The following is a 27,105-nucleotide window of genomic DNA, read 5'->3' as shown; positions in this document are numbered from 1 at the left end:
GAACTCTTTACTTTGGCTTCCATAGATAACAAGGTATATACCAGGGTAGACTGCTCTCACCCTCCTCCCCATTTCCTGATCGAAGTTATTACTAAGGACTAGCTAATGGATAGTAATGTCTTGGAGCAAATGATGACAAGACTTTCTGCCTCTCTAACAACAAAACAAAACAAAAATAAAACACGGACTTTAGAAGTCTCGATTTCAGGGAAAAATACTCATTAAATCATGCAGATGCCTTTCCTGGCTGGTTAATAGTGAACTTAAAAAATTATTCACATACCCTATTTTAATGATAACACCTAAACTTTTGCAGCTCCTCACAAGACCTTTTAATACCCCCGACAGAGAGTTGGGTGCTGTCACATGTCTGACACGAAGTAAACGGTGCAGAAACTAGGTTTGAGGAAGAAAGGCAGGATTGAAATTCCAGTGACATATGCTGGAGTTGAAAAACGGAAATGTTAATTAGTGGAATAATATCTCAAATACTTTATCTACAAAAATATTGTGTTAGCGGGAGTAGGGAAGGCTAGGTCTGAAGCGCGAATTTCACTGATTTCTCAGAAGTACTCTTTTAGAAACAAAGCTTCAAGTTACTGGAGAGGGGCTCAGTGTTTCACTGAAAACACGGAGATAGCCGGATTTGGCCATCAAGTCCACCCCTTGAATAGTCACCTGATAAGAGAAGGTACAGCGATTTTTAGGGTCTAGGGGATTTTTAACCAATCCTCTACTTTCGAGACTAGCCGGCAGCACTCGTGCAGCCCACCCGGTGCCTCTCCACTCCCCGCCGCATCCCCCTATTCTCTCCCGCGCACGTGGACCTCTGACCTAGACCCGGCCTGGGCCTCACGCACTGTCCCGGTCCAGCTAAACTGCCCAGCCAGGGGACTCAGACGCGCTGACAGGTGGCCTCGCTCGCCTTCCTGCCGCCCAGGGCGGCGCTCTTCTCCACTCCGGGCCCGCAGCCACAGCCCCCGCGCGCCTAGCATAGCTCCCAGGCTGGCCCCAGAAGTCGGGCGGCTTCCCCAGGGGAGAGCGAGGCCCAGGAGGGGCGCTGGGTCGCCCGCGAGGCACCGACAAGAGCAAAGGGCCGCCAAGGCCAGAGCCCGGTGAGGGGTGATCAGGCCGGGCACTTATCGCGCCCCTCGGGCGAGGGCCGCATGGAGCCCGGCACCCACGCACGTCCAGCTTTGCGTACCGCCCCTCAATTTCCTTCGCCCTTTGCTCCGCGACCCACGGTACCCGCCCACGCCCCCCCCCGGCGGCAGTGACCCCGGGTCTCCACCGCCCGCGGGCCAAGCCGATCTGCTATCCCCCCGGACCCCAGGAGGACCCAGGGGTCACCCGAGTCGGCGAACCACATTCCCAAGGACAAGCAGCCGGTGGCAACACCGCCCCCTCTCCAGCGCCCTTCGGGTCCTCTACTGCCTGCACTCCCGCAGCTCTAGGGCCCCGACCTCTCCAGAACTCGCTGGCGACCAGGGGAGGAATTCACTCGGACCCCTCCCCTTCCCCAAACTTCTTCCCTCCGCCGGGCGGTTCTTCCAACCCGACCCCTCTGCGCCATCCGGCTCCTCCCTCTCCGCTCCCCTCCCCTCTTCTGGTCCCCACTTAGGAATCTGCTCCCCCCCACCCCCGTCGCCGGCCGGGTCCGGGGATCCTCCCCCCGACTCCCCCCCCGCGTGCCGCCGCCGCCGCCCGGGTTCCTCTCCCCCCTCTCGGGCGCTCCCTGCCAAGCCCATGATGTAATGGTGTATGTTAATCAGTAGCATGTGGGGAGCTCCGGCTCCGGCGGCTCAGTCCTCCGCGAGCCTACACTGGAGGCAGCAGCAGCGGCGGCGGCGGCGGCCCGGACCCGCAGCGCCGCACTCTCTCAGCGCCGCCCGCCCCGACGGCATGGCCCGCGGCCCGCGCTCCCGGAGCCCGCAACCCCGTTGAGAGCCGCCGCGGCCCCCGACCCACGCGTGGGGCCCCGAGCCGCCGGGATGAGCCGCGCCGAGGTGAGCGCCCCCACCCTTAAGACCCCGGGAGGGGATCCACCGGTCACTGGGGGTCCCCTTCCCGAGAGACTTCCCCCTCTGCCCGAGAACTTCTGGGAGTCGGGAAGCCGGAGCCTGGCAGCGAGCGGTCCCTCGAGGGCTGAGCCGCTGGGCTCTTCTCTCCGCCGGGGGCGGCCACCCGGACAGGGATAGGAGTGGGGGAGCCCCCGAAGCTGAACTTTCTTCTTTGCGGTCGTTGGGGGGCGTGTGCGGGCGGCGTGGAGCCGCAGTCTCCGCGGAGCCGCCCTGCCCGCGGGGGGAAGCAGTGTTTCGGGCTCGGGCTGTCTCCGCGCTCGGCGCGCGCCCGGGGCCGTACCGTCTTCGGCCTGGGAAGCGCGGGCGAGGCGCTGGGCCGGCCGGACCCGCCCGTAGGCGGCGGCAGTCAGGGCAGAATGCCGAAAGCACACACGCTCGTACCCACAAACGCACACGCACGCACACATCTGATCGCTCTGGGCAAAGCAGGCCCTCGGAGACCTGCCGGGTGGGCTGGAGCGGCGCGGCGAGGCGAGGCGCGGGGAGCCGGGGCTCCGGCTGCGCCTCCGCCCGCTGGGCGCGGAGCTCTGGGTGGGGAGTTTATTTTTGTCTCGAGCTGCAGCCGCGGCTGCTCACGGCCTAAATCCAGAGGGGCGCCTGGCGGTGGAGATGCTGGCTGTTGCTGTAGATGGAGCTGCAGCCGCTCGGCTGCTTCCCCGGGAGGTGGTGGTGGAGGAGGAGAGGAGGAGGTGGTAGAGGAGGAGGTAGAGAAGGAGGAGGAGGTAGAAGAGGAGGAGGAGGAGGAAGGAACTCGGGCGGCTGCTGCCTCCGCCTGTTTTGCATTAGCCCCCACCCCCACCCCCGCGCCCCTTCGCAGCCGCATTGCAAGTTTTCCGCGCGAGGATCTGTTGCTGGTGCTGGCGTCTGCAGGCTCAGCCCTCGAGGCCACCCCGGGTGGGGCGTGTGGGGAGCACTGGCCGTTCGCAGCGGCAGCAACAGGAAGCCGTGCGGTCTCCTCCCGCACCTGGGAAGGAGGCTTCTGGCCATTCCCAGAACGGGAATAGCTCCTCTCGCGCATCCGGGTGCGGAGGGGGCTGCCGGAATTTGGGGGACCAAACCCTCCGCGGGGCGCACCCCCCGCCCGCTCTGATGCACTCGTTTCCCGGGCGCGCTCTCTCGCTGGCCGAGGTCTCACTGCAGCCTTTCTCTCCTTCCAGTGGTGATCGCCGCTCGGGAATGCGGGTGTGAAGGGTCCGAGCTGCCGCCCAGCGGGGAAGAGACCCCGGGACGCCGGAAATCACCATCCCGAAGCTGAGAGAAGGGGGGGTAAAGAGAGCATTCTTTCAGTTTGTGTGCCTTGTAGGGAATTTTTTTTTTTAATCGTTATTTTTTTTAAAAGAAACATTTCCGTGCTACTGTCTGTCATCATCTCTGGGGAAATCAGCCAGAACCACCGGAACGTAACTGAAACCAGACGAGAGAGGCAGGAGCCGAGGCAGTACCTGCAGCGTCCGGGCACCAGAGCCACCTTGGAACCGGAACGCGTCTCCGGCGGCCGCGGGGCTGCGGCTCCGCCAAACTTTGGGGCGGGCGGGGCGGGCTGGGGCGCCGAGGGGGCTTCGTAGACCGAGGGCCGCCCCCTAACCATGATGTTTCGCGACCAGGTCGGGGTGCTGGCGGGCTGGTTTAAGGGCTGGAACGAGTGCGAGCAGACTGTTGCGCTGCTGTCGCTGCTTAAGCGCGTGAGCCAGACCCAGGCCCGCTTCCTCCAGCTCTGCCTGGAGCACTCGCTGGCCGACTGCGCCGAGCTGCACGTCCTCGAAGGCGAGGCCAACAGCCCCGGTAAGTGCGCGGCTACGGCTGTCCCGCCTGTTACCCCCCTTCCTCCTTCCCCCACCCCCTCCTGCTTCCCAGCCTCCGGCCAGGGCCCCGCCCCCGGCCGCCTCTCGGCGGGTACACGGAGGGCGCGAGCCCGGGGCCCTTGGCACCTCACCCCCACCGACCCCCCCTTCCCTACCACCCACTTACCTCCGCTGGTCGCTTTGGGGTTTTGCCCACTGTCAACTCCTTCAGCCCATTCCGTGTGGTAGCCACGGTAGCATGAATGATTGATTTTTCTCTCATGCAGTTTCCTGGGAAATAAGTAAGTCAGGTCACGTAGAGTCTGGATTTTCTGGGCTTTTTTTTTTTTCCCCCTTCTTCTTCTTCTTCTTTTGGGCAACGTGGCTCTCTGGATTTCAGCAACATATGAAGAAGCCGGACTGCCCTTCAGAAAGCCAAGCTTTGATTAGGCTGTATGAGGAATACATGGAAATTCAATTTTATTATTCATTTTTTCCCCTATGGATATTCCAGTTTTAGAGCTCTGTCTTCAGAGTAAGATGCAGGTGACGCTACAGATTATTAAAATGATATTTGCAGTTTGTATTCTGTGGGGTTATATTTATCAATCACGACCTTATCGTACTGACACGGATCTTGTAGAAAGGATCTTACAGAAAGGGTCTCGGTGGAGAGCAGGCATGAATCAGGGTCCGTAAAGCTTTTTGTTGGAAAACTTCACTGAATATAACAGAATTGTTTCATATTACTCTGCTAGTAGTTACAGACATCTCAACTAGTATAGAAAGTGAATATACTGGGAAGGTTCAGCAGTTTTCTATTTGCTAGCATGGGTGGTGACAGACTGAAGTTATATCCTGGGGTGGGGAGGTGGGGGTGAGGTTGGCGGATGGGGAAAGGTCTGTTGGCTGTAATTTTGGATAGGGGAAATTCTTTAGTTCATGCTGCAGCAGGAGGATGAACAGAGCCCCCAGTGTTTAGGCAGAGAAAAGAATGCAGGGTCCTCTTCCAGCTGTTCCACGTTAAAGGCGCCAGCCTGCAAGACTCAGCAGAGGTCTGGGCTGCCATTTGACGACGCCGGTCCAGTCCAGGGCAGCAGGGCCTGGGAGACACTAAAGTGAGTGCGTGTGCCTGTCAGGGCAGCAAGAGGAGAGGAGACCTCCTCCTTACTCCTCCTCCCTGGTGTGGTGCTCTTGAGGCTGAAAACCCTTGGATGGGATGTTTCCATATATAGAATCATAGGCTGGAAGTCAGTCGGGAAATCCTCACAGCCCTTTTCCTGACCAGACAGGACTGAACCCAGAGGTCCCTGTGCTGCCAAGTGTGGAAGGGCCACACTGAGAAAGATCGCACAAGCCCCACTGGGATTCAGCCCGAGCCCAAACAGCCCACCCGGTTACTTACAGGGGTGGCAGTGGCAGGGCCCTTTCTGTTCAGTTCCACATTTATAAATAGCTGAAGGGCCAGCCTCCTTCATAAGGGTGTGGAAGCATAAGTAGCAAAAGCTGTGATCTACTCTCTTGACTTCTGTCCTTGATACGACAGGGTAGCCTGGTTCAGCTGCTTGATTTTGTTTTCTCAGGTTTGACAAGCAAGGTTATGTAAACTTCCGTGTGTTATAGAATGCAGAGGATTTCAGTATAGTAATTGATGTTGAATGCTTGACTTCACTGCTTGTAGGGACTATTTCAAATAATGGTAATTAATCTTTAGGCCACTCAAGTGTTAGAGCAACATTTTTGCCCTTTGAGTTAAAGGAGACTTTTCCCCACGTAGCAACAGTTCAGTAAGTGAAAGCATTCAGTGTGTGGTGTAAAAAGTTGCTTACTTTAAAAACCTTGCCATTTAATAAACCAAGAAAAAAATGAACTTCTCTGAGTTTTTAAAACTCACTTGGTAATTCCTCTCCTCCCCTCCAAATTTTATTTTACTACCCTTATTTGTGTAAGCCCACCTGTTCATGCTGCCAAATGCTGTAGAGGTACCAAATCTAGAGCCATTATGTAAGACAGGGACCATTTTCCAGTTTCTGAATTATTCATTCAACCTGGAGATTTTGCTTCCTTGGAAAACTTTGTACTTGTTTTGTTGTGTGGCCAGGACAGAAATTCATTAGTAACGTGTGTGATGGCTCAGTTTACTTCTATATGGGGATCATAAAGAGCATCAAGATTTGTCATGGTCTGTCCACGTCTGGAGTATGGCTCTCTCACGTATCTGGAACCTAGCCAAGAACAAGGAACGGGGCAAAAATGCCCACTCAGCAATCAGAATAGAGGACAGAAAGTATGGGAGACTACTTCAAACCCTTTCTCAGAACATACTTTAGACAACAATCCTAACAATTTTTTTTAATGTGAAAAATAATCCATAGCATATTAGGGGTAGCACCTTTAGAATGGGATGAGGGGCCGCTTTAGCCAGCAGTGCAAGGTGACCCCAGACAGCTTGGCAACCGGGAAAGAGAGAAAAACATTTTAACTTTAGACACGAGAATTGGGAGCAGAAGCCCTAAAGTTTGGGAATGTGAGGATAGGAGCCCTCAACTGATCTTGCAGGCATTACTCTGTAATAATGTAAATCAGTAATTACTGTTTACCGTGAATGAGAGTGAACTACCAAAAAGGGGTACTTTTTTAAATACGCTCTTTGAGAAGAGAGGGAAATATGCCATAAACTTTGACTATATTGACATTCAAGATAATTAACCTCCAAGGTGGTTTTGGTGTGTAAAGCTCTTACCCATTCAGAAAACTAGGCTGTGTAGAATGACTCATTCATTGGCTGGCTGAGGCTTCCTATACCAAAAGCATCATGTATCACTTACTTTACTTTGTAATCATCAATTAAAAAACACATATTTTTTCTGGTGTTGAGAGATTTTAAACCTTGTGAATGGGAACCAAATTCATATCTGAGGCATGATCTCAGTATAATAAAAATTTAATTAGTCATAGTATGAACTTGGCTCTGTTTTCTCCAGGACTGACTTTAAATAGAGAGAGAGAATTTTTCACATTAAACATGGTTTGTTTGAGATCTGTGGGATGTATTTTGATACTAACATTTTAGTCTCTTAAATTTAGCATTTATTGAGAATTTAGTGGTTCACTGGTTTATCCTTTGCCTCAGGTTCATGGTCATCCGAGATCCAAGAAAATGGTTGAGTCAGTCCCAGTGTGTGTGTGTGTGTGTGTGTGTGTGTGTGTGTGTGTGTGTGTGTGTGTGTGTGTGTGTTTCCCTCTAGATTTGGTCAATGGGTATTGCTAATGGTCAGCTTCCTAAGTAGAGGCTGGTTTCCAGAACCCTCAAATCCTAGATTAGTGCACTTTAGCCACCAGCCCAGATTAACCTTGAGACTTCTGGCCAGTCTCAGTTTGTGGGTGAGTGTTTCTGGGGCTAATAGGTCCTTTGATGCATAAAAATGGCAAAAATGGAACCCACTGACTTTATTTGCAGTTTCCTAAAGAGAAATAGGTTGTGCGGCATTGTTTATTCATGACTTTTGTCATTTGGACTTAAAGTATGTTTGCAATGGAAACAGTGTAACAAATGAAGGTTCACAAGTGCAATCCATAAAGACTTATAAAACAGTGCATACTTTCTGGGGCAATTGTATATGTAGTAAATAAATGGCAAAAAGATTGTTGCTTTACTTATAATTTAAATATAAGAGAAAAGTTTATCTGAAATGGCAGTGCTTGAGACAAAGCCAATTGTGGACATTGAAAAAGGACCTCTGTACATATTTACTTTCATTAGAGGGTGAAGATGTTGATTCTGTGATTTTTATGGTGTTTGGTTTCCATAGGGTAGGTATGCTGTACCCTGAGTTGCTTTTTTAGATCACAAATGGAGTCAAAGGAAAGCAGAAGGATCGAGATTTTCCTGATGATACTGGAGAAGATCTTGTGTGTAGTTCTTCCTTTTGCTTATTCATTCAACATTCATTTTCTGACTGCCTACTGCTCTTCTGCCCCTGTGTAATGCACTGGGGAACACAGAGGTACCTTACTATATTCCAGAGCCTGGTCCATGGATACCCAGTGTTGAGTAAATGACTAATACGGTATCATAGGTGCTGAAGCATAGATACAGGAATAAAAAAGGGTGGAGGGAGGGCTTCTGGGAGCATTGTGAGCCTAGCAGCTAATTGTCTGGGGGAGTCAGAGAACATTTTACTGGAGAGGAGATACGTTTGAGTTGAATTTTGAAAGGTAAATAGGAGTTGGTTCAGTATGTCCAAAGGATTGTAGAGAGTAGGTTTGAAGGCATTTTTCTTTGTTTTATTTTAAAGATTTTATTTATTTCTCTGACAGAGAGAGAGAGAGAGCACAAATAGGCAGAGAGGCAGTGAGAGGGAGAGGGAGAAGCAGGCTCTCCACTGAGCAGGGAGCCCAACGTGGGGCTTGATACCAGGACCCTGGGATCATGACCTGAGCCGAAGGCAGACGCTTAACCGACTGAGCCACCCAGGCGCCCCATGAAGGCATTTTTCAAGCAGAAGGGATAGCTTTGATAAAAAATGTTGCCTTGTTAAAGGGCCTGTGCAGGAAATAGTGAGTTCAGAATGGCTAGAAGAGTACGGAATGCTGACCTCTAAGAGGCTAAAGTTAAAACAGAAGCTGTGGGTGTGCGGGATTTTGCCAGCTACGGTGTTTGGACTCAGTCTTGCAGAGATGATAGAAAATCCAAAAAGGCTTTTAGGAAAGGAGTTAAAAGATGGAAGGTGTGTGTGTATGTGTGTGTGTGTATTTGTACACTTTTGGGAAAGAGCTTCTAGTATTTGCAGGATCCTCTGAGAGGCAAAAATGGGAGGAGTGAGGTAAAGTTTGGTTCATTTCAGTTTCCATTTTGGTCACCTGGGGGCATCATCAGCTCCCGGCAGCTTTGTTGCTCTCAGCACTGATCTGTGGGGGAGAAGAAAGGATTGATGTGGAGAAGAAAAGACGGTATTGTCCAGGTGGGCATTTATTTATATCCATAGGAGGGCATATGTTGTAAAGGATTCTTAGAATATGGATTTGAAATCAGAGTGGGCTGGTCAATTAATTTCTGAGCCTCAGTTTTCTCATCTGTAAAATGGAACTAATAAAACCTTGTTATTGTCCAGAAGTTACTTGTTAATAATCCAGTGAGGACCTCTTCTAACCCTCAGGCTTAAAATTGCTTCTAATTTATTGCAATTGCCTCTAATGAATGTGGAGTTGATATAAATAATGTTTTTGTAGATAACAGGAACTCTTCTATTCTAAAGGATTATCAAGAAGAGAGTGGAGATGACTTGACCCCTTGAAAAGATACAAGTCTACCTCACTCCATATTCTGCACATCAGCTTTCTTCTAGTCTTTATCATGTTGGGTCCTAAAAAAATTTAGTCTTGGCCCGCTGTTCCTACATAACTTGTCAACACTTTTTTTCCCTTCAGTTGGTAAATGCGAAAAGCAGAAGTCATTTTGCTGAACAAAATGTATAAGGACTTTATATCTGAAGCACTTTCCACTTAAGGTGTCATTTTCTGTAGGTTGGTCTAGCATGACGGGTGGCAGGTCACGCACATTTATGCCCTCTGTTGTGAAGAACTTGGATTTGGTTGTTTAGCTTGGGTGCTCAAGGGCTTCAGCAACTGAGTATGTGTTATGAACAGGTCCCGTGAAAGTGAGTAAGAGGCGGACAAACTTAACAGCAATCCAATTGGTGTGTTTACGTTTCAATAAACAAAGCAGGGTGAAATGAGGGTCACAAGGACTTGAGAAGTAGCCGGAAACTTCCCAGTATATCCTGCACAGGTGTGATTCTAAAGAGAAGTGTGACAACACCAGAAAAGACAAAATACCTCTCTTCCTTGATCCAAGGAGAAATCTGGACGTTTGCATCTCTGAGTGAACTGCTCTGTATAACTCACCTGCTAGGAAAGGTGTGGTGCTTTCTTTCTTTTTTAAATACAACTATTGCTTTGAGTTTTAGCCGGTTCCTTCCTTTCCCTTCCTCCTAATCATTCCTTCCAAGGCCTTCCTGACTTCCACCAGTTCTCATAGATTAGGATGCAGAATCAGATGTCTCCTCTGAGCTATTTTTTGCTTCTGTGGAAGCTGCCTGAGGCAGAAATCTCCCAAAGAAGGCAGAACTTTCAGAATGAGAGCCGAGCTTTCCCTCTCGGTGAGCTAGTCTGAGGCCAGGGCCTTGTTCTGAAGCCTGTATTCCAAAAGCCGGCGTGGGCTTTGGGACGCAATCGCCTGCTTTTATGCAGGAGCACGTGACTCTGTGGGACTCCTTAGCTAGTTGTAGGGATTTGCTCCCACTCCACATATCAACATTGTAATACAGTTTTCCTTGTCTTGGTTTACTAGGGAAAAAAAAAATCAAATGATTCAGTGGTTTTTTTTTTGCACAGTAGATGATACCATCAACTGGTACCTGGCAAAGAGCACTGGGTAAGAAACCGTGGTAGCCAGTTCCTCATGACATATTCATTCACCAAATACCCGAGCAGAGAGCAAGGTCCATGTTAAAAGGTGAAGTAGGTGTAATGATTCTTCTCAAGGAACTCAGACTTGAGTTGTGGAGGTAAAACAGACATCAGTATATATAACGGTTAGACCATAACCAGTTACTAAATACTGGGGTTCCCACAAGAGAACGGACCTGGAGCTGAATGGGAGGGAGAGAACAGGATGGGCTGGGTAGTCCAAGAAATTATGAGTGGAAGGAGTAAACCTGAATGGGTCATTTGAACAAGCGCTTTAAGGCTCACACACTCCTTGCTTTTGTAGTATCTCTAACGCAAGTTTTATTAAGGAAACCACACATGTAGGGGGATTCTGTGCATGAGCCACGAAAGGGGCAGGCTTCCTGGACCTTTGAAGGATGAGTATGAGTACGTTAGAGGTAGGGGAGCGTGATGCCCGTTGTTCATCAGGAATGAATTCTAACATTTAAAGGTAGGAAAATGAAACACCTGCTCAGCTAATATTTTTATCCCTAAAATTACCCATAAAATTATGAGACTTAGTAGTAGTTCTCTTGGCTCCTCCCAGGGTACTTTTTTTTTTTTTAATTTTATTATGTTGTTAGTCACCATATAATACATCATTAGTTTTTGATGTGGTGATCCACGATCCATTGTTTTCATATAACACCCAGTGCTCCATGCAGTATGTGCCCTCCTTAATACCCATCACCGGGCTAACCCATCCCTCCTCCCCCCTCCCCTCTAATACCCTGTTTGTTTCTCAGAGTCCATAGTCTCTCGTGGTTCATCTCTTCCTCCAATCCCCGCCCCCCCATTTTTCCCTTCCTTCTCCTAATGTCCTCCAGCTATTCCTTATGTTCCACAAATAAGTGAAACCATATGATAATTGACTTTCTCTGCTTGACTTATTTCACTTAGCATAATCTCCTCCAGTCCCATCCATGTTGATGGAAAAGTTGGGTAGTCATCCTTTCTGATGGCTGAGTCATCATATTCCGTTGTATATATGGACCACATCTTCTTTATCCATTCATCTGTTGAAGGGCATCTCGGCTCTTTCCACAGTTTGGCTACTGTGAGTATTGGGGTGCATATGGCCCTTCTTTTCACTACATCTGTGTCTTTGGGGTAAATACCCAGTAGTGCAATTGCTGGGTCATAGGGTAGCTCTATTTTTAAATTTTTGAGGAACCTCCACACTGTTTTCCAAAGTGGCTGTACCAACTTGCATTCCCACTGACAGTGTAAGAGGGTTCCCCTTTCTCCACAACCTCTCCGACATTTGTTGTTTCTTTCCCTGTTCATTTTTGCCATTCTGACTGGCATAAGGTGGTATCTCAGTGTGATTTTGATCTGAATTTCCCTGATGGCTAATGATGATGAACATTTTTTCATGTGTCTGTTAGCCATTTGTATGTCTTCTTCAGAGAAGTGTCTTTTCATATCTTCTGCCCGCTTTTTGACTTGATTATTTGTTTTTTGGGTGTTGAGTTTGAGAAGTTCTTTATAGATCTTGGATACCAGCCCTTTATCTGTAGTGTCATTTGCAAATATCTTCTCCCATTCAGTGGGTTGCCTCTTTGTTTTGTTGATTGTTTCCTTTGCTGTGCAGAAGCTTTTTATCTTGATGACGTCCCAAAAGTTCATTTTTGCTTTTGTTTCACTAGCTTTTGGAGATGTATCTTGAAAGAAGTTGCTGTGGGTGATGTCAGAGAGGTTACTGCTTATGTTCTCCTCTAGGATTTTGATAGATTCCTGTCTCACATTGAGGTCTTTCATCCACTTTGAGTTTATCTTTGTGAATGGTGTTAGAGAATGGTCGAGTTTCATTCTTCTGCATGTGGCTGTCCAATTTTCCCAGCACCATTTATTGAAGAGACTGTCTTTTTTCCATTGCATGTTTTCCGGCAGGTTACTTTTATATGTTACTTGGATTAGAACTCGTGTTCAGCAGAAACATTTTGAATAGGTGCAGGAAAAGACAAAAGTGACTTGGACTAGTTCTCAAAATATAATGTGCTCACAAATTGCTTGGGGATCTTGTTAAACGGAAAACTCTGATTGAGGAGGTCTGTGTTTCGGATAAGGCCCCAGGTGATGCTGCAGCTGCTGCAGGTCTGTGGACCACTCTTTGAGTGGAAAGATCGTAGACTTATTAGAGGTGGAAGATTATTTAGAGGTAATTGGTGCACTGGCTTTCAAGTGTTATGGATGTGTATCAGAAGATTTTTGTTTGCTGCAAATGAAACTTCACATGAAAGCTTATGGGAAGTGGATGCCCCTCCCCTTTCCCACCCCCCAACCCTAACTCCAAGGAGAGCAGTTTGAAAATCATTTCTGTCCAAGCACTGTGATTTCTTCCCCTGGCTCAGAGGCATTCGAACCGTCTCTTCCAGCCCGAAATGAGTCTGGGTTTGAGGAAGGCCGCGCTGGGCTCTGTTGTAGCATTTCCCTGAGCTTTTTCGAGGTGCCCCTGCTGGAATTTCTAGGCATTCTAATGATCAGTGTCCCATGGAAAATGAGGCTCCAGGAGAGATTCGTTTTTTGCTGATGCTATGGGCTGTAAAGTTGAGCTAGAGAGAGCAGGAGTGTTAATTCCAGAGACCGGATGGGAGAGATCTCTTCCTACTTCCCCAGCGTACTCCCATACAGCACAATCATCGGAATTTCTGAGGCAGCTCATCCTGATCTGTCAGTAGAAGTCAAGTGTTTGTGTGTGCAGCATAAATACATATAGAACATTGACTTTCATTGTATACATTTCTGTCTGTGTGAGGATGTGTGCCCAATACGTGATGGAAATGTGTGACTAAAATGGCAATGCTGAACCACTTCTGAATTTCTGAAGAGCCATAAAGGAATAGGGGAATCATGACAACCTCGAGAAATAACATTGTCTCAGTTTGTAAAAGAAGAAAGCAGGGAGAAAGTAGGTTCTGTGCAGGGACCTGTGAAGTTAACACTAATCTTGCGTCAGATACCAGAAGAGTAACTGAAACTTGATTTGAGAGCCTTTGGATGAGGAAATAGGAAGTGGCCTTGTTTTCCTAAGAAGGGGAAGAATGGGTCGTGGAGAACGAATGTCATTTCCTTTTTGATGGGAGAAGGGGAAAGGAAGTGAGATAGCATAGAAGAGACTTCTGTATTCTGGGCACATCACAGGAATTCTGGTAGCCATTCCCTATCTGAATTTTAGCACAGCCTTTGACAAATCCCCTTGTTTCCTGCTGAATAAAATGGAGATGTGGAGGCTGGATCAGAGTCTAGCTGTGTGGCCTTAGAGTGGCTTCACTGACAGGCAGGCCTGGCTCTGGCCTCTGTCAGCCTTAAGGGGGGGACTTTGGTGCTCCTCCTCGGAGCTCACGTGTTCTAGCTACATCATTATTTGTGTTGACGTGTGACTTAGCCTGGGGTCCCCAAGAAAGCAGAGCCCTAGGCAGGGGCTGGCGTTCAGGTAGTTTATTTAGGGCACTGATCCCAGGGACAGGAGAGGGTACTGCGGAGAGAAACAGAAGGAAGGAAAGCCAACACAGGATTATGTTATCCAGCTTCACCGCCGCTGAGTGTGCCTCAGAAGGGATAGACAAGGTGGCATTTATCCATGGCTCCCCTCTCCCCTTGGTCAAGGGCTGCCCCAGGGTACCACGTTTCTGCACGCCCCGGTTTGCGCATTGTGAGTGCTGAGCCTTTTCCAGGGTCCTGCACTGTGGTGTCAGAGAAGCCACAAGGCAGAAAGCTAGAGAAAAGTGGTACAATTGAGGCACGGCGCTGTCGGGTTATCCCCGCCCAAGGCTGGTGGCTACAGCAAGGACTGCAGTGTAAGCCCCGCTGAGAGGGTGTAGTTCTCAAGTCCACGGATGAACCTAGCGGGGTAGCTGGGGGCCTGATGACAGATTCGTGAGCCACATACTTGAATATAACAGGATGACTATTAAATCACCGTAAGCAGAGCGCCTACATTCGTATCCCCTAGACTACCGGCCCTGCGGTAGCGTGCAAGAAAAGGACTTCTGGCTTCTAGTAGACTTAGAGCTTAGAAGGAATAACGGCATGATGCGGTTGCCCCCAAAGCCACTAAACCTTTAATAATACATTATATGTATAATATAGTATATAATAATATTGTCTTCAGAAATAGGTCTTCTCTGCCGGTTAGGCTGTCCCTTGAGTCCGGGGAGCAGTTCTGGTGCACACTTTGAGGGAGATGGACAGGTGAGGATGTGGCCAGAGGAAAGAGGATGGTGGGGCCCTCGAAGAACCAGGGGAACATTTAGGCTGGAGAAAAAGGTGGGCAGAGAACATGACAGCTGTCATTGGTCCCTTGAAAATCTGGCTTGGAGTTGAGGGCTTTAATTCTGTATCTGTGTAGAGGATAGTATATAGAAGCTGAAGTTCTTTAGCTCAAAGTAAAGAAAACTTCATGATGGTTAGAGCTCCCAGACAGTGGCTTAAGCTGCCATAGGAGGCAGTGGCTGGGCTTTCAGCAGGGGTGGGCGAGCATTCAGAACAGTGCCGGGCACCGAATAATGCTTCTCAATAAGACCGGCTCCTGGTTGCCGAGTGCCTGCACATTACTGAATTCTTTGCATCCATTATCCCATGTGTGCATCCCAACAACCCTATGAAATGAGATAGGAACTGTCATTATTCCATTGGTCAGGGAGGAAACAGGCAGTCTGACTTCCAGACTATTCCACGTGCTTCCTCACTGTAGGGACCCTGTGGGTTTCTTTAAAAAAAGAAACTGTGACCTCTTCGATGATCTCCAAAGTCCCTTCTAACCTTAAGATCCTATGGCTTAGGTGAATCAGGAATAAAGATAAGAAAACAAAGCTGTTGGGACCGGAGGAGAAAGGGAGAGAAATAATATGAGTGAATGAAGAAGGGTGGTCTTAAGAGTCTTCTTCAGATTCTTTCCGGTGGATTCCTTCTGTACTTCTTGGCCTGTTGGTGCCCCCGATTTGTGGCTTTTGTTTAAGAAATACGTAGAGTGATTTTCTGTTCTTTTTGAAGTAGGCGGTGAGGTGAGGCTAGATCACCATGATGAGTAGGGCCACCCTGTTTAAGAAAAGATGTAACGAACTGAATTGGATCTCGTTTCTTTTGAGTCAGACAAGAGCAGTGATAAAGCCCTGAGAGTGTCAGTTCTTTATTAGCAAAGAACTCATAATTGCAATCTGTATCTCCAAATCTTTTTTTGTTTTTTTTTTTTCCATGTGGTTCTAAAAGTGACCATACGATATATTCTTTGTAGGGTAATAGCTACCTTTCTTTCTTTTTAAAATTTTTTAAAAAGACTTTATTTATTTGAGAGAGAGAGAGAGGTTGAGAGAACAAGTGGGAGGAGGGGCAGAGGGAGAAGCAGGCCCCCCGCGGAGCAGGGAGCCCGATGCGGGGCTCGATCCCAGGACCCTGAGATCATGACCTGAGCCGAAGGCAGAGCTTGACTGACTGAGCCACCTGGCGCCCCTCTTTCTTTTTTTAAAAAGCACTTTCTATGTGTCGGGCACTGTGCAGATAGCACACATATACACAACTGTTACCTCCAGTTATTGAACAGATGAATGATACAAAGAAGCAGAACTAATGGTTGTAAAAATTAAATACACTATGTTGCAGTAGTTAGATAATGTACTTATGACCCAGAGTTTAGCACATAGTAAGTGCTTATTAACTGGTTTCAAAATTACGTAAATCCACAAAGCAGATCTTATCTCCATTTTCTGGATGAGGGAGCTTAGGTTGAGAGTGGCTGGAAAGGTAACTGAGGTCCCCGAGTTGTTTCTGATCCAAAAGCCCGTGTTGAGTCCTCACCACCACCTGAATGCTGCAGGGCTCTTCCAGTTCTTAGGTAAATAAAAATGTTGGCAGTTAAAAGTATGTAAGGATATTTAATGATAATTTTAATAGGTTTCCCCCTAACATTTTAGAAATCTAATGTTGGAAGAATTCTTTTTGGCTTGTTCATTTTAATCCTATATAGCTTGGTACGGCTTGGTCTCTTCTTCCCATTGGCTTTTTTTTTTTTTTTTAATTAGTGAAAAGCATCAATTCAGACATTTTCCTTCCTTTAAGGAAGACTTGTGGAATGGAGGCTTCTGCCGCCTGTGCATGAACGGGCAGGACTTGGAGAGGGAAACAGGCTCTGCCGGCTGCAGAGAGGAAAGAATGAGGAATGTGTTATCTAATAGCTCATGGCATCCTTGACGTTGACAAACTAGCAATTGATGAGCTGGATCAGGATCTGCTTAGGATCTGGAATTGGGCAAAGCACCAACTTGAGGGCTGTAAGTTAAAACAAGCTCTCCCATTGTTGGTAAATGGTAGAAAATTTCTGAAGATTAGTTTAGGAAAACATATGTTAACAGTTGGTGTAAGAGTGAATCCTGCTTATTTCATTTTCTAACAGCATAAAATTCAGGAGGTGGGCCAGACTTTATGCCAGCCCCTCTGTTGAAGATTTGGGAAGACTGAGGTCAGCTGGGGGTACCTGCCAGTGGGGAAGGTCTGGTGTTACCCTCGGTCATTTTCCGACCATCGATGACCTAGACCTTGGTATCGTGCCATTTTCCTATGGCTGCCACGGTCACCCCATTCAAGGATTATTTGATGCTCTATTTACCTGAGTGGCAAAGGCTGTTCATCAGGTTGGTCTCCTCGAAGTCATGTCCACAACCCCCTCCTTTTCGTTTCTTTACTCATAGTAAAGCACAGATTTGTTTTTATTGGAAGATGGCTGGCATTCATATTTTGAAATACCAAAGAGTTACAGCGTAGAAAGGTTTGACTTTATTTTAGCGTCATCACAGTTCCATAACGTGCTCTTGTTGGGGAATCTGACTTGGCCACTCTGGAGTCACTCTAAATCCCAGCAGAAAGCTAGGTGTTATTCATGACTGTCCCCATGCCTACGGGAGGGATTTCATTCCCTGGTTGGTGAAGCGTTCCTTTGCGTGGTGATGTGGTGGACCAAGCACGACTCCTCCTGAGGGTGTCCCCCGACCCCTTACGGCTGGCTGGCACCCTGCAGGTACCTCCTTTACCACACCAGTCACAGGGGGTTGCCATCATCCACCTTCCAGGCTAGGCTGTGTCTTCCTCACTTTCCTCCACCAGCACCTAATAGTGTGCGTGGCACCTAGATGGTCTCAGTATGTGTTTGTTGAAAGAAATGTGAATGAGTACAAAGAAATTGAACTCCTAGCCCTAGTCCACAAGGGGTTTACATCTTGGTTGTGAGGAAAACCTAATTGCAAAAAGATTTAATAATAAAGTGGGACGTGATGATAATCCCAGTGCTGGTACCAAGAGGTATGTGATAAAGACCAGATGAGATGAGACAAATAGATACCGTCACTTTTCAGTCTGTTACAGAAGCCCCGGGTTGGGGTCTTGGCATCCTAATTTAGAAGTGTGTCACCTTGTAAACATTATTTAAATTTGGAACTTCCGTTTCCTCATCTGTGAATGGAGTTGACCCTCTGAAAGTCACAGGGTTACTACCAGGACCAAGCGGGATTATATATGCAGATAGGACTTTGTAATGTGATGCACATTATACAAATGCAGGCTGGCATTATTCTCAAAGGACTCACTGAGACGGTGGGGTACAAAATTCAGGAATGTGAGTGTTTAAAAGGTCTAGGAAAAGATAAGCATGGCTTCTTTTTCCAGAGCTTTTGCTCACTAGCAAGATTCTCTTGGTGAACAGTGGCCACCTCTGGGCCTGGAAAAATGCCTGACTCTGATGATTTGGTCAGGACTTGGAGCCTCTGACCTGCAGTCCCCATAGCCTGGCCTGGCTGTAACTTGTCCAAGTTCCGTTTGTGTCCACTTTCATCCTTTTAATTGATTAGATCCCTGGGTGCATTCTCTATGAGTATGAAGGTCTCAGATGTCAGGGCTAAAGAATGTCTTTTGGGGGAAACTACCTAAAATGCTGTGTTGTGACCATTGTACTTCTGTCTGCAGATGTTACAGTATGAGTGTTCATGAAGTCTTTGAAGGCACAGGGACTCTATGCATAAATTGGCAGGTCTGGATTCTTTAAAAATTTGTGATAATTACGGTTTGGGTTTTGTTTTGTTTTGTTTTATTATTAAAGAAGTGACTCCTCATAAAAGTTGTTATCCAACTTAAAACCATTTAGCGGGAAATCTTTGCATATTTTTGTATAACTCAGCTAAACAAGAAAATAATTATGCTTGGCTTTTTATCCTTTAATATTACTTCCGCCTTTACCTGTTGCCAAACAAATGTTAGTTGGAAAAGGAGAATGGTTTCTTGTCATTAGTTTTTCACAAAACCTCCCTATTCTCACATTTCCTTTTTGTGGCAGAATGAGCTGTGTTAGCACATTTTCCGGATTATTGTGGTACTTGCGGATGATCTGAGCACAGTTAAAATATCGAAATTGTGAGCTGTAAGGTCGAACTTGAAACTTGTGTGTGATTCTGATATTTACGCTGCGGGTGGTTTACATGGAAATAATCGTGGTGTGTTTATGTTGAGTTCATGGTATTGTAGACAGAAATAATTTGGAGGTGAATCGCTGCTGTTGGTTTTCTTTCAGACTTTCCCCCCTTCTCGTTGAGAGAGGTGAGACTTGCAGAGGTAAAACAGGAAATGCTTGGATATTTTGTTGAACTCCTTGAGAGTTAAAACGGCAAGTTGGTGTTCATCAGCTATGGTATGGTCCTTGGGTGGAGTGGATATGGGTGTGTGAAGGCAAGTGAAGGAGGTGCCCCATGGTCCCCGGTGCTCCCACACCCCCTCTACACACCACCAGCTCAACACCTAGCATGCTGGATTGCAATTACTGTGTTAGCTGAGGAACTGTTCCAGAGTAAACCCCTACAGAGAGGGGACAGCTAAGTGCAACATGGGGTTCTGGATTGGAGCCTAGATTGGGAAAAAAAACATTGCCATAAAGGATAGTGGGACAGTTGGTGAAATTTGAATGTGGACTCTATCCGTTATAGAGGATAATGGGGATAATATTATACAATTTTAAATTTCCTTAATAAAACTATACCTTGGTCACATCAGAAGATGTCCTTATTATTAGGAGATGCATACTGAAGTCTTTTGGCTTAAGGGAACCTGATGTCTGCAACTTACTCTCAAACGGTTACATGTAAGGTGACAAAGATGAAGAATTAGTGAATCCTGGTGAAATGTATAGGAGAGTAGATTTTTTAAAATAAGAAGTTCAAAATGTTTACCTTTTTATATCAATATCCTGCACTGGAACATTGGCTCCCAGAGGGAAAGGCCTGTGTTTGAAGACCTTTGTGTAGGCTGCCAGATAAAATACAGGATGTCCAGTTAGTTAACTTTGAATTGCAGATACCCTTTGAATCATGGGGGCATACTTAGAGCACGTATAGTGCTAAAGAACTCTTTGTGGTGGATCTGCAATTCAGAGTTAACTGGGGGTCCTGTATTTTTATTTGCTTGCATCCGGCAACTTTGCTCTAAACGAGCATTGCCCCTGGTACCAGCAGGGCGAGTGACCCCTAGGAGGTGCTCCTCTGTCCGGGAAATGAATGACGTGTCTTTTCAGAATTCTGGTCTGTAGCTCCTCTTAGATAAAACCCATTGTGTCTGAGCATGGAGCTGGGATTTAACCTGTTCTTGGACCTGATCTCCTCTCTTTGAATGATCTTTTCTCTTGGAGCTGCTTCAAGCTTTCTCCATTTCTCTGTAGGTGGTGGAGTCAGCTGGGTTACATTTTATACTAAGTTACCCACCTCCTGACACTCCTGACAGTTTTAAGATCTTCTCCTAACACACTTGAGTAGAATGGATACTGGAATCTATTTTGACAGCTGTTGGAAATCCAGGCTGTTGCTACAGCAGGTTAAGGAGGTTATTTGTAACACTGATATTATTCAGTGAACTTTTTGAAAAGAGGTGCAGGCTGCTCGGGCAAATAGTATTTTATAGAATTTTAAATGATTATGATGTTCACAGTTAAATTATCAAATACAATGGTCTTAGAAATTATACGCTTCGTAATATTTTCCATTAATTTTCCCCACCATGTAGTAATAGTGTATTACAATGTTCTCGATTACCAGTGCCCCTTAAAATGCAGATGTGGAGTCTTTAAATACAGCCAGTTTATTGCCAACTGTCCCATTGATAACCTTCCCCTTCAAAGTGACCTTTGAGCAATTTCATAAAGAATGAATATTTATAGTATTTTGTTGTTGAGCTGCTAAAAGAGGGGTCTATGCAAGTAACAGGTGGCTTCAGTTGGCCTGCTTTCACTGAAATGTGATTCAAATAAAGCACAGCATTATTTTACCATCGGAATTGTGATTAAGTGCTAGACTGACTTCATCTTTGGCAAATTGTATTTCAGCGTTGAGGTTTGGGTTTAGGGTGGGGTGTCTTGCATATGCGGGAGTTGGAAAGCTTACAGATAAGACATAGCAGCTGAGGGATAAAACATTCAGGGTCTTCTTTATGCAGCAGAGGAATTTTTTTCAGAGGAACTGTTCTCCTGGGCTTTAGGCTTAGGGGCAACTGTTCAGATTAACCCTCTAGACTTGAGTTTTCTTTTATCTTGGGTCCAAAGCACTGAAGAAGTCTCTGTCAAATTAATGATCAGTACAGTGCTTAGCACGTAGTGGGCACTAAAAGTAAAATTTGTTCAATGGAATGAACTAGATAATTATGTTTGTGTTATTATTTAACTTTTAGTATGATTTAATTACTTGAAATAGAAGATCTTTCAGTTACTGCCCTTTACCCAATTGCTTGGCAACACAATTGTTAACATGTTTTCTGATTAAAATAAATGTTCCAAGCTAAATTTATACTAGATCAGATTATAATATAGAGAATTAGAAGCATTAAATGGATGAGATGGAATTTGACACAAAAGTTATTACTGAGAAGTCTGTTTTATTAAGTGTACTTTCTCCTGTGTCTGAAACGATTTATCAAATTGTGCAAATCGGATCCTAGCGAATTGGGTAGAAGAGTTCTTAAAAAGACAACATTCTTGGAAGAATTGTGTTTCTATGACAGAAAAATTGAAAAAGGGAGAAAATCACATAAATAGCACCCATGATCCTGTTTTTCCTTTTATTGAATTCATTTCGTCTTCTTTCCTAACACAAATACACAAATAAATTTGTTTACACACATACACAAAATTAGGACCACATTAACATATTGTAGTAGTATACATGTGTTTATGTGCTGTTCTGTGAAAAAATCTATTTAAACTGCCTGTTTAAACTGAATATGTCATTCGTATATTACTGCATCGCCACGAATTGTCTTACAACAATATTTTTAGTGACTGTATAGCATTTCACGGTATGGTTGTGCCTTCCGTGGTCATTTAAGTTATTTCCAGTTGCTTGCAATGCTGTGATAAACATCCTCTAAAACATGGTTATTACTTTGGATCTCTGCCTGTAAGTGCAATTTCTGGTCACACACTCTTAACATTTTGTATATAGTGTGTTAACCATATCGTCCTCTGAAAGTTTGGCCCAATGAACGTTCCTACGAACATTTAAGTATTGACTTCTGTACACTTTTTTCTACAATGGCTATCGTTAAAAACAAACAAAAGACATCTTTTTGATAGGCTCTTATTATTTTCAGGTGCATTTCTTTGATGGTACTTTTCCCTATATTTATGGTCCAGTTGTGGTTTTTATTCTCTGTCTCCTTTTCCATGGGGGCATCTGTTTTTACTTCCTAATTTATGAACACTCTTTCTTATATACGTTTTTTTTTCCTGTCCGTTCTTATAGTGTGACTATGCTGGGAAGTGTTAAATTTTGATGCAGCCTGTTGGTAGGAGAACGATTTTTGAGAGCAAGTGATATTTCTATCAAAAGCTTATTTTTTCTCCCCCTGTGTGGTGTCATTTAGTTTTCCAGAAGGAAGGAAGAGGTAACTGCTCAGTTTTACTTTAATCCTCTCAGGAAGGTTTTAAGTTATTAAAATGTATACAGCTTATATATTAAGAATCAAGACATTTTTGTATTTGCATTGTCTGAACAGTATGTCAAAGAGCTCAAATTAGTACTTTATCCTAGAAAGTTCTCATTTTAGAGTTTGGTCTGTTTTATGCCAACTTAAGACACATTAGAGGTGGGACAAAGGTTAAAATGGATCAATGATTTATTGTGTGTGAAATTTTCTAAAGACAGACTAATTTATGTGCTCATCTGTCAGGAATGCCTAGAGATGTATAGAAACAATGACAGCTATGGGCCTATCAAAACTGATGGTTTTCTGATTCATGGACACCTGCTGGGTCAAAAAGCTTCATTTCTTCACTCCAATATGTGGGAATCTTATAACCATATGTAGTATGGATACTTATGTTGGATTTTCCATGTAGATATTTTCCTGATCTATTCTGCATCAAACTTATTTTACCAATTTAAGTAGCAAGACCCAACTGTAAGCAAATTTATTTGAGGCCAAATGATATTAACATCAGTTAGAGCCAGTGATTCTCAATATGGGAAGGACATATGTCTTTCCAGGCGGTAATAAGGTGGCTTGTGTCATTCATTTATTCAAAATTTTTATTTCGTGTCTATTGAGAACTATGTTTTTTATGGGAAGGAACACATACCATGTTAGAAGATGAAGATACAGCTGTATGCAAGGCATAGCATTTCCCTTCATTTAAAAACAAATTCCATTCCTTTGATTTTGTTTTAATCATGATATATCTTAAACTTTAGTTTTCAAATACGACAGGAGTTCCCTCTGATTGCTCTTTTCCTAGATGTCTGCACAAATCACTTCTTTACATCCTTCAGGTCTTTATATTCTCCTCAGGGAAGCCTTTCTGGCCACCTTCTTTAAACCCCTTACCCTGATTTATTTTAGGCATCATGTTCATCACTGTAAGATGTGTTACATTACTTATCTGTTTGTCATCTGAACCCCGCCCCACTAGAATGTAAAGCCCAGGAAAGAAGGGTGTTATCAGTTTTGTTGACTGCCTTTCCCCAGCATCAGAAAAAGAACATCAAATATTGCAGGCATGCAATAAATATTTGTTGAATTAATTATTTCACTGAATATTTCCATGCCTGTGGTGTGGTTGACACTGTGGGTGGTGGAAAGTGCTATGAAGAAAAATAAAGAAAGTTAAGTAGACAGAGAGTTCTTAAAAATGTCTATTTGAAAAGGGCCTGGCTTATAAAAGGTGGGAAGACACTGGTAAGGCAGGTTTGTCTTCCCTTTTCTTTCTCCCGAGTGTCTTTGAGTCGCCCCCCTTCCTCTCCCCTAGCCATGTCATGACCACTCCGTCAGCTGTGCTGAGTCTCTCGAAGGAGTCACACCACATTCTTTTCATGCCTCACTCCAAGCTGACCTTCCCACTTGAATGGCACGAAAACCCAAATGTGGTCAACTCCTGAACATTGTACTTCCCAGACTCCCAGGTGACAGGCTTTGTAGGAGCTAGCTCCTTCCAGAAGTCACCAAAGGCTACCTTAGGGGTTGATAGATAGTCGAGTGTTAGTAAGCATTCACAGATACTTTTATTACAGTTTTCATTTTCTGTTCACATGATTCTGAACTTAATTTCTTTGACAGATGAATCATAGATGCATCTCTTTCACTCAGTTGTGTAACTTGTCATTCAGATCTTCCAAGATCTGAGTTAGTTTCTTTCAAAGGCAGAAGGGTAACACCCCAGAGAGAATGGATGAGGGGCTGTTTTTCTGGTTATCACCATGACTGGATTTTTAGCCCCGGATACCCAGCATCCTACAATGCAGGAGAGAGCCATGCCCAAGAGAAATTGTCCTGCCCAGAATGCCAGTGGTACCCCCAGCAAGAAATGCTGATTCTGCCCCAGTGGTTCTCAGCAATACTGGTTGTGGTCTCTGGGAGGTACTTGAGAAATTTGTGGGATGTTGTTGGTTTTCACAACATAAAGGGGTGATTTACTAGTGGCATTTAATAGGCGGGGCCGATGATGCTACAAGCCTTGCAATGCACAGGGCAGTCGCCCACACCGGAGAATTGCCCTACATCCTCCTTGACATTCAAATGTCCACCAGGCAAGAGACACGAAAAGCCCTATTGATGGTTATCAGAGCCTACAGCCAACTGTGTAAGCAAAAGGTGTTTTTTTGCACAATTTAAGTAGATGGAAGTGCGTATTCTATTTGCTTTGAGACTTGGCCAAGAATTGCTTCCCATGTTGGCACCAAGTCATGGTAGCTTTGCATCGTGATGATTGTATAGGGACAAGGATCCGACCACTTCATTATGTCTTCTAGAGATCTTGTGCCTGAAAGTGTACATATCATAATGTATGTTACACAGTTATAAATTATTTTCCTTTTATTTCTTTTTTATATCACAGGCCATAACATTGATTTCCTAGAATTATGTGTAGCTTAGATTACATTATCTGTGATTTTCATTACAAGATTACAAAAGGGGCATGGAGTCTGATGAGGTTGAAATCCTTCATTCTAACCAATTTGGCAGCTCCATTTCTCACTAGTCTACATGAACCCTGATTCAGCCAAAATGATTTGCTCTGTGTTCCAGATTTTCTCTTGCCCCATGTATGCCTTAAACTCAAACTTATCCCTCTTCCTCCAAGTTCCTTCCATCTCCCCTTCTATAAATCCCACTCGTCCATCAGAGCCCGGTCTCGGGGAGCCTTGTGAGGTCATCATTCCTCAACGACTAGACTCTGTGACCTTTTTTTTTTAAACTACTGTAGCACTTGTGAGAGCGCCTCATTCAACACATGTCTTCAGCCTGGTAGCATTACGTATCTTTTTATGTTGAAGTGATCTCCTCAAACGGCTTGTAAGCTCCTTTCAGATGGTCAACTTGATTTGGTCTTCTTTTGATCTCATGCAGAGTCTAAGAATCCATTATGTGTAGGCAGCTCATTCTCCTGAGCTGTACTGTTCTCTCTTGTCTTCTTTCCTTCCCCAAATATGAATTCTTCCCTGTCATTTTGCTAATTATAAAAGTAAAATCTATTCATCGTTAAGACATTTTTAAATATGGAAAAGTAAAGAAAATAAGAATTATCATCGATCTGCTATCCAGAGCCACGCATTGCTATCGTTTTAGAGCATTTCCTTCTAGGTTGTCTTTTCTGTGTGTATGTATGTTTTTTTTACAAAATTAAAATTACGTACTTTCTATAGTTTGTATTTTACTGTCCTCACCCATTTAGCTTAATGTTATATCATGAGCATTTTCCTGTGTCACTAAATAGTTTTAGAAACCGTATTTATATAAAAATTTAGGCATAAAAATAGAATAATGTGATAAATTCCTAGACACCTGATATTCAGCTTCAATAGTTATCAATAGTATGCCATTCTGAATATGTAGTTTATAATGGATGCATACCATTTCATTGTTTGGATGATACATAATTTATTTAACCCTTTCTCTGTTACTGAAAATTTCGGTTTTCTATAATTTTAGATGTTTATGTTTTTATACTTCTAGTCATAATTATTATTCTTGCTCTCTGGAGAATCTAATTAATTTCTTCATTATTAAGTAATTCTGATTATTAGCAATTTTGTATTCTGAGATTTTTATTGTATTTCATATCTGTGACTGGTTTCACAATCATTTTTCTTTTCTCCATCCATCAGGTATTTCTTGCATTAGCCAGAATGGGTCTTAAGTGAATTACAGTAACAAGTCATGTGTTTCTATTCTTCTTTTAGAGGAAAAAAATTTAAAAAACCCCCCAAAACTGGCAATGTAGGAGATGGCATTTACTTTCTAGGTATCTTAAGGGGCAAGCACAAGAAGGAAAGAGAAAATGGTTTCAGGAGAAATAATATCTGGTAAAATATAATCTTTGCCCAATGTAAAATTATTTTTTACATGCTTAGTTTTGCTTAAGAAATGGATGAAATGGTGAGCGTCTAAACAAGAGCGCACCTGAACCAATATGTGTATTTCTTGAGCTGATTTAAATGTACATTTTAACGAGTATATTTGGTGTTTTTAAAACACAACATCTTTAAATGGAGAGTTCCAGCGTGCAGATTCTCTTTCATAGAGGTACTTTCTCAGGCGGTGGAGAGAGAGGCTTTCCTTAGATGTGGCCCATCGTGAGCCCTGGGAGGATGAGTGGTCGGGGAATTACATGGGCAGTGGGATTACTGGCGCCCTTGCCCCGATGGGAGTTCTTCTGTGGCACTTACTGAAATTTCTACGCCAGGTCGTATACGCCAAGATGACTCATGTGCCTACCTACTCTGAGAAAAGGTCTTTGCTTCTTCTATTACAAAGTAAAACATGGTTGCTGTAAAAAAATAGAGAGAGAGAATAGGTTTTCAGCGATTTATAGTAGAGACGTATCGAAAAGTGAGAGAAAGTGAAAGTCTCCCATAATCCACACCCCTTCCCGCTCTTGGCAGGGCTGGGTGTGCTCATTTTGATTTCTCTAGGCCCATATTAGCATATATTATCTGCATAATCCACAGAACAAAAGTGTTACTTTTTAAAATGCTAGTGTAATCAGGAACTTTGAAGTATGCAGACCACATGCAGTTTCTCCTTGTTAGAGGTAAAATGATAAGCAGAAATAACAAGACAGAATTGGTTACATGTGGAAAACGACAGCAGAAGGGGAAGCTTAAGGAAAGGAAGGCGTAAGAACCCGATAATGAAGACGGTAGAATTTTTGCATGTGGAATCCCACTTTGTTCATTCATTAAAAAAACCCTACTCTGTGCTATGAGCTGTATTCAGTATTAGAGATACCAACTTGT

General features: G+C 44.8%; 1 protein-coding gene across 2 annotated transcripts in view; it reads left to right on the top strand.

Moving 5' to 3' along the window:
• Positions 1 to 3,667: 3,667 nt before the first annotated feature.
• The window catches only part of SAMD4A (sterile alpha motif domain containing 4A), a 201,481-nt gene continuing 178,043 nt past the window's right edge, over positions 3,668 to 27,105 (top strand). For both annotated transcript variants that reach the window (XM_028086959.2, XM_028119813.2), the window contains exon 1: positions 3,668 to 3,863. In XM_028086959.2, coding sequence (XP_027942760.1) covers positions 3,668 to 3,863 — 196 coding nt within the window. The remainder of the gene's footprint in view (positions 3,864 to 27,105) is intronic.

Source organism: Eumetopias jubatus, unplaced genomic scaffold (assembly GCF_037043125.1).
Source record: "Eumetopias jubatus isolate StellerSeaLion01/CBP00866 unplaced genomic scaffold, mEumJub1_p1.0 scaffold_7, whole genome shotgun sequence".
Lineage (NCBI taxonomy): Eukaryota > Metazoa > Chordata > Mammalia > Carnivora > Otariidae > Eumetopias > Eumetopias jubatus.
The sequence above is the reverse complement of the archived record's forward strand: the minus strand, read 5'-3'. Positions and strand labels throughout refer to the sequence as shown.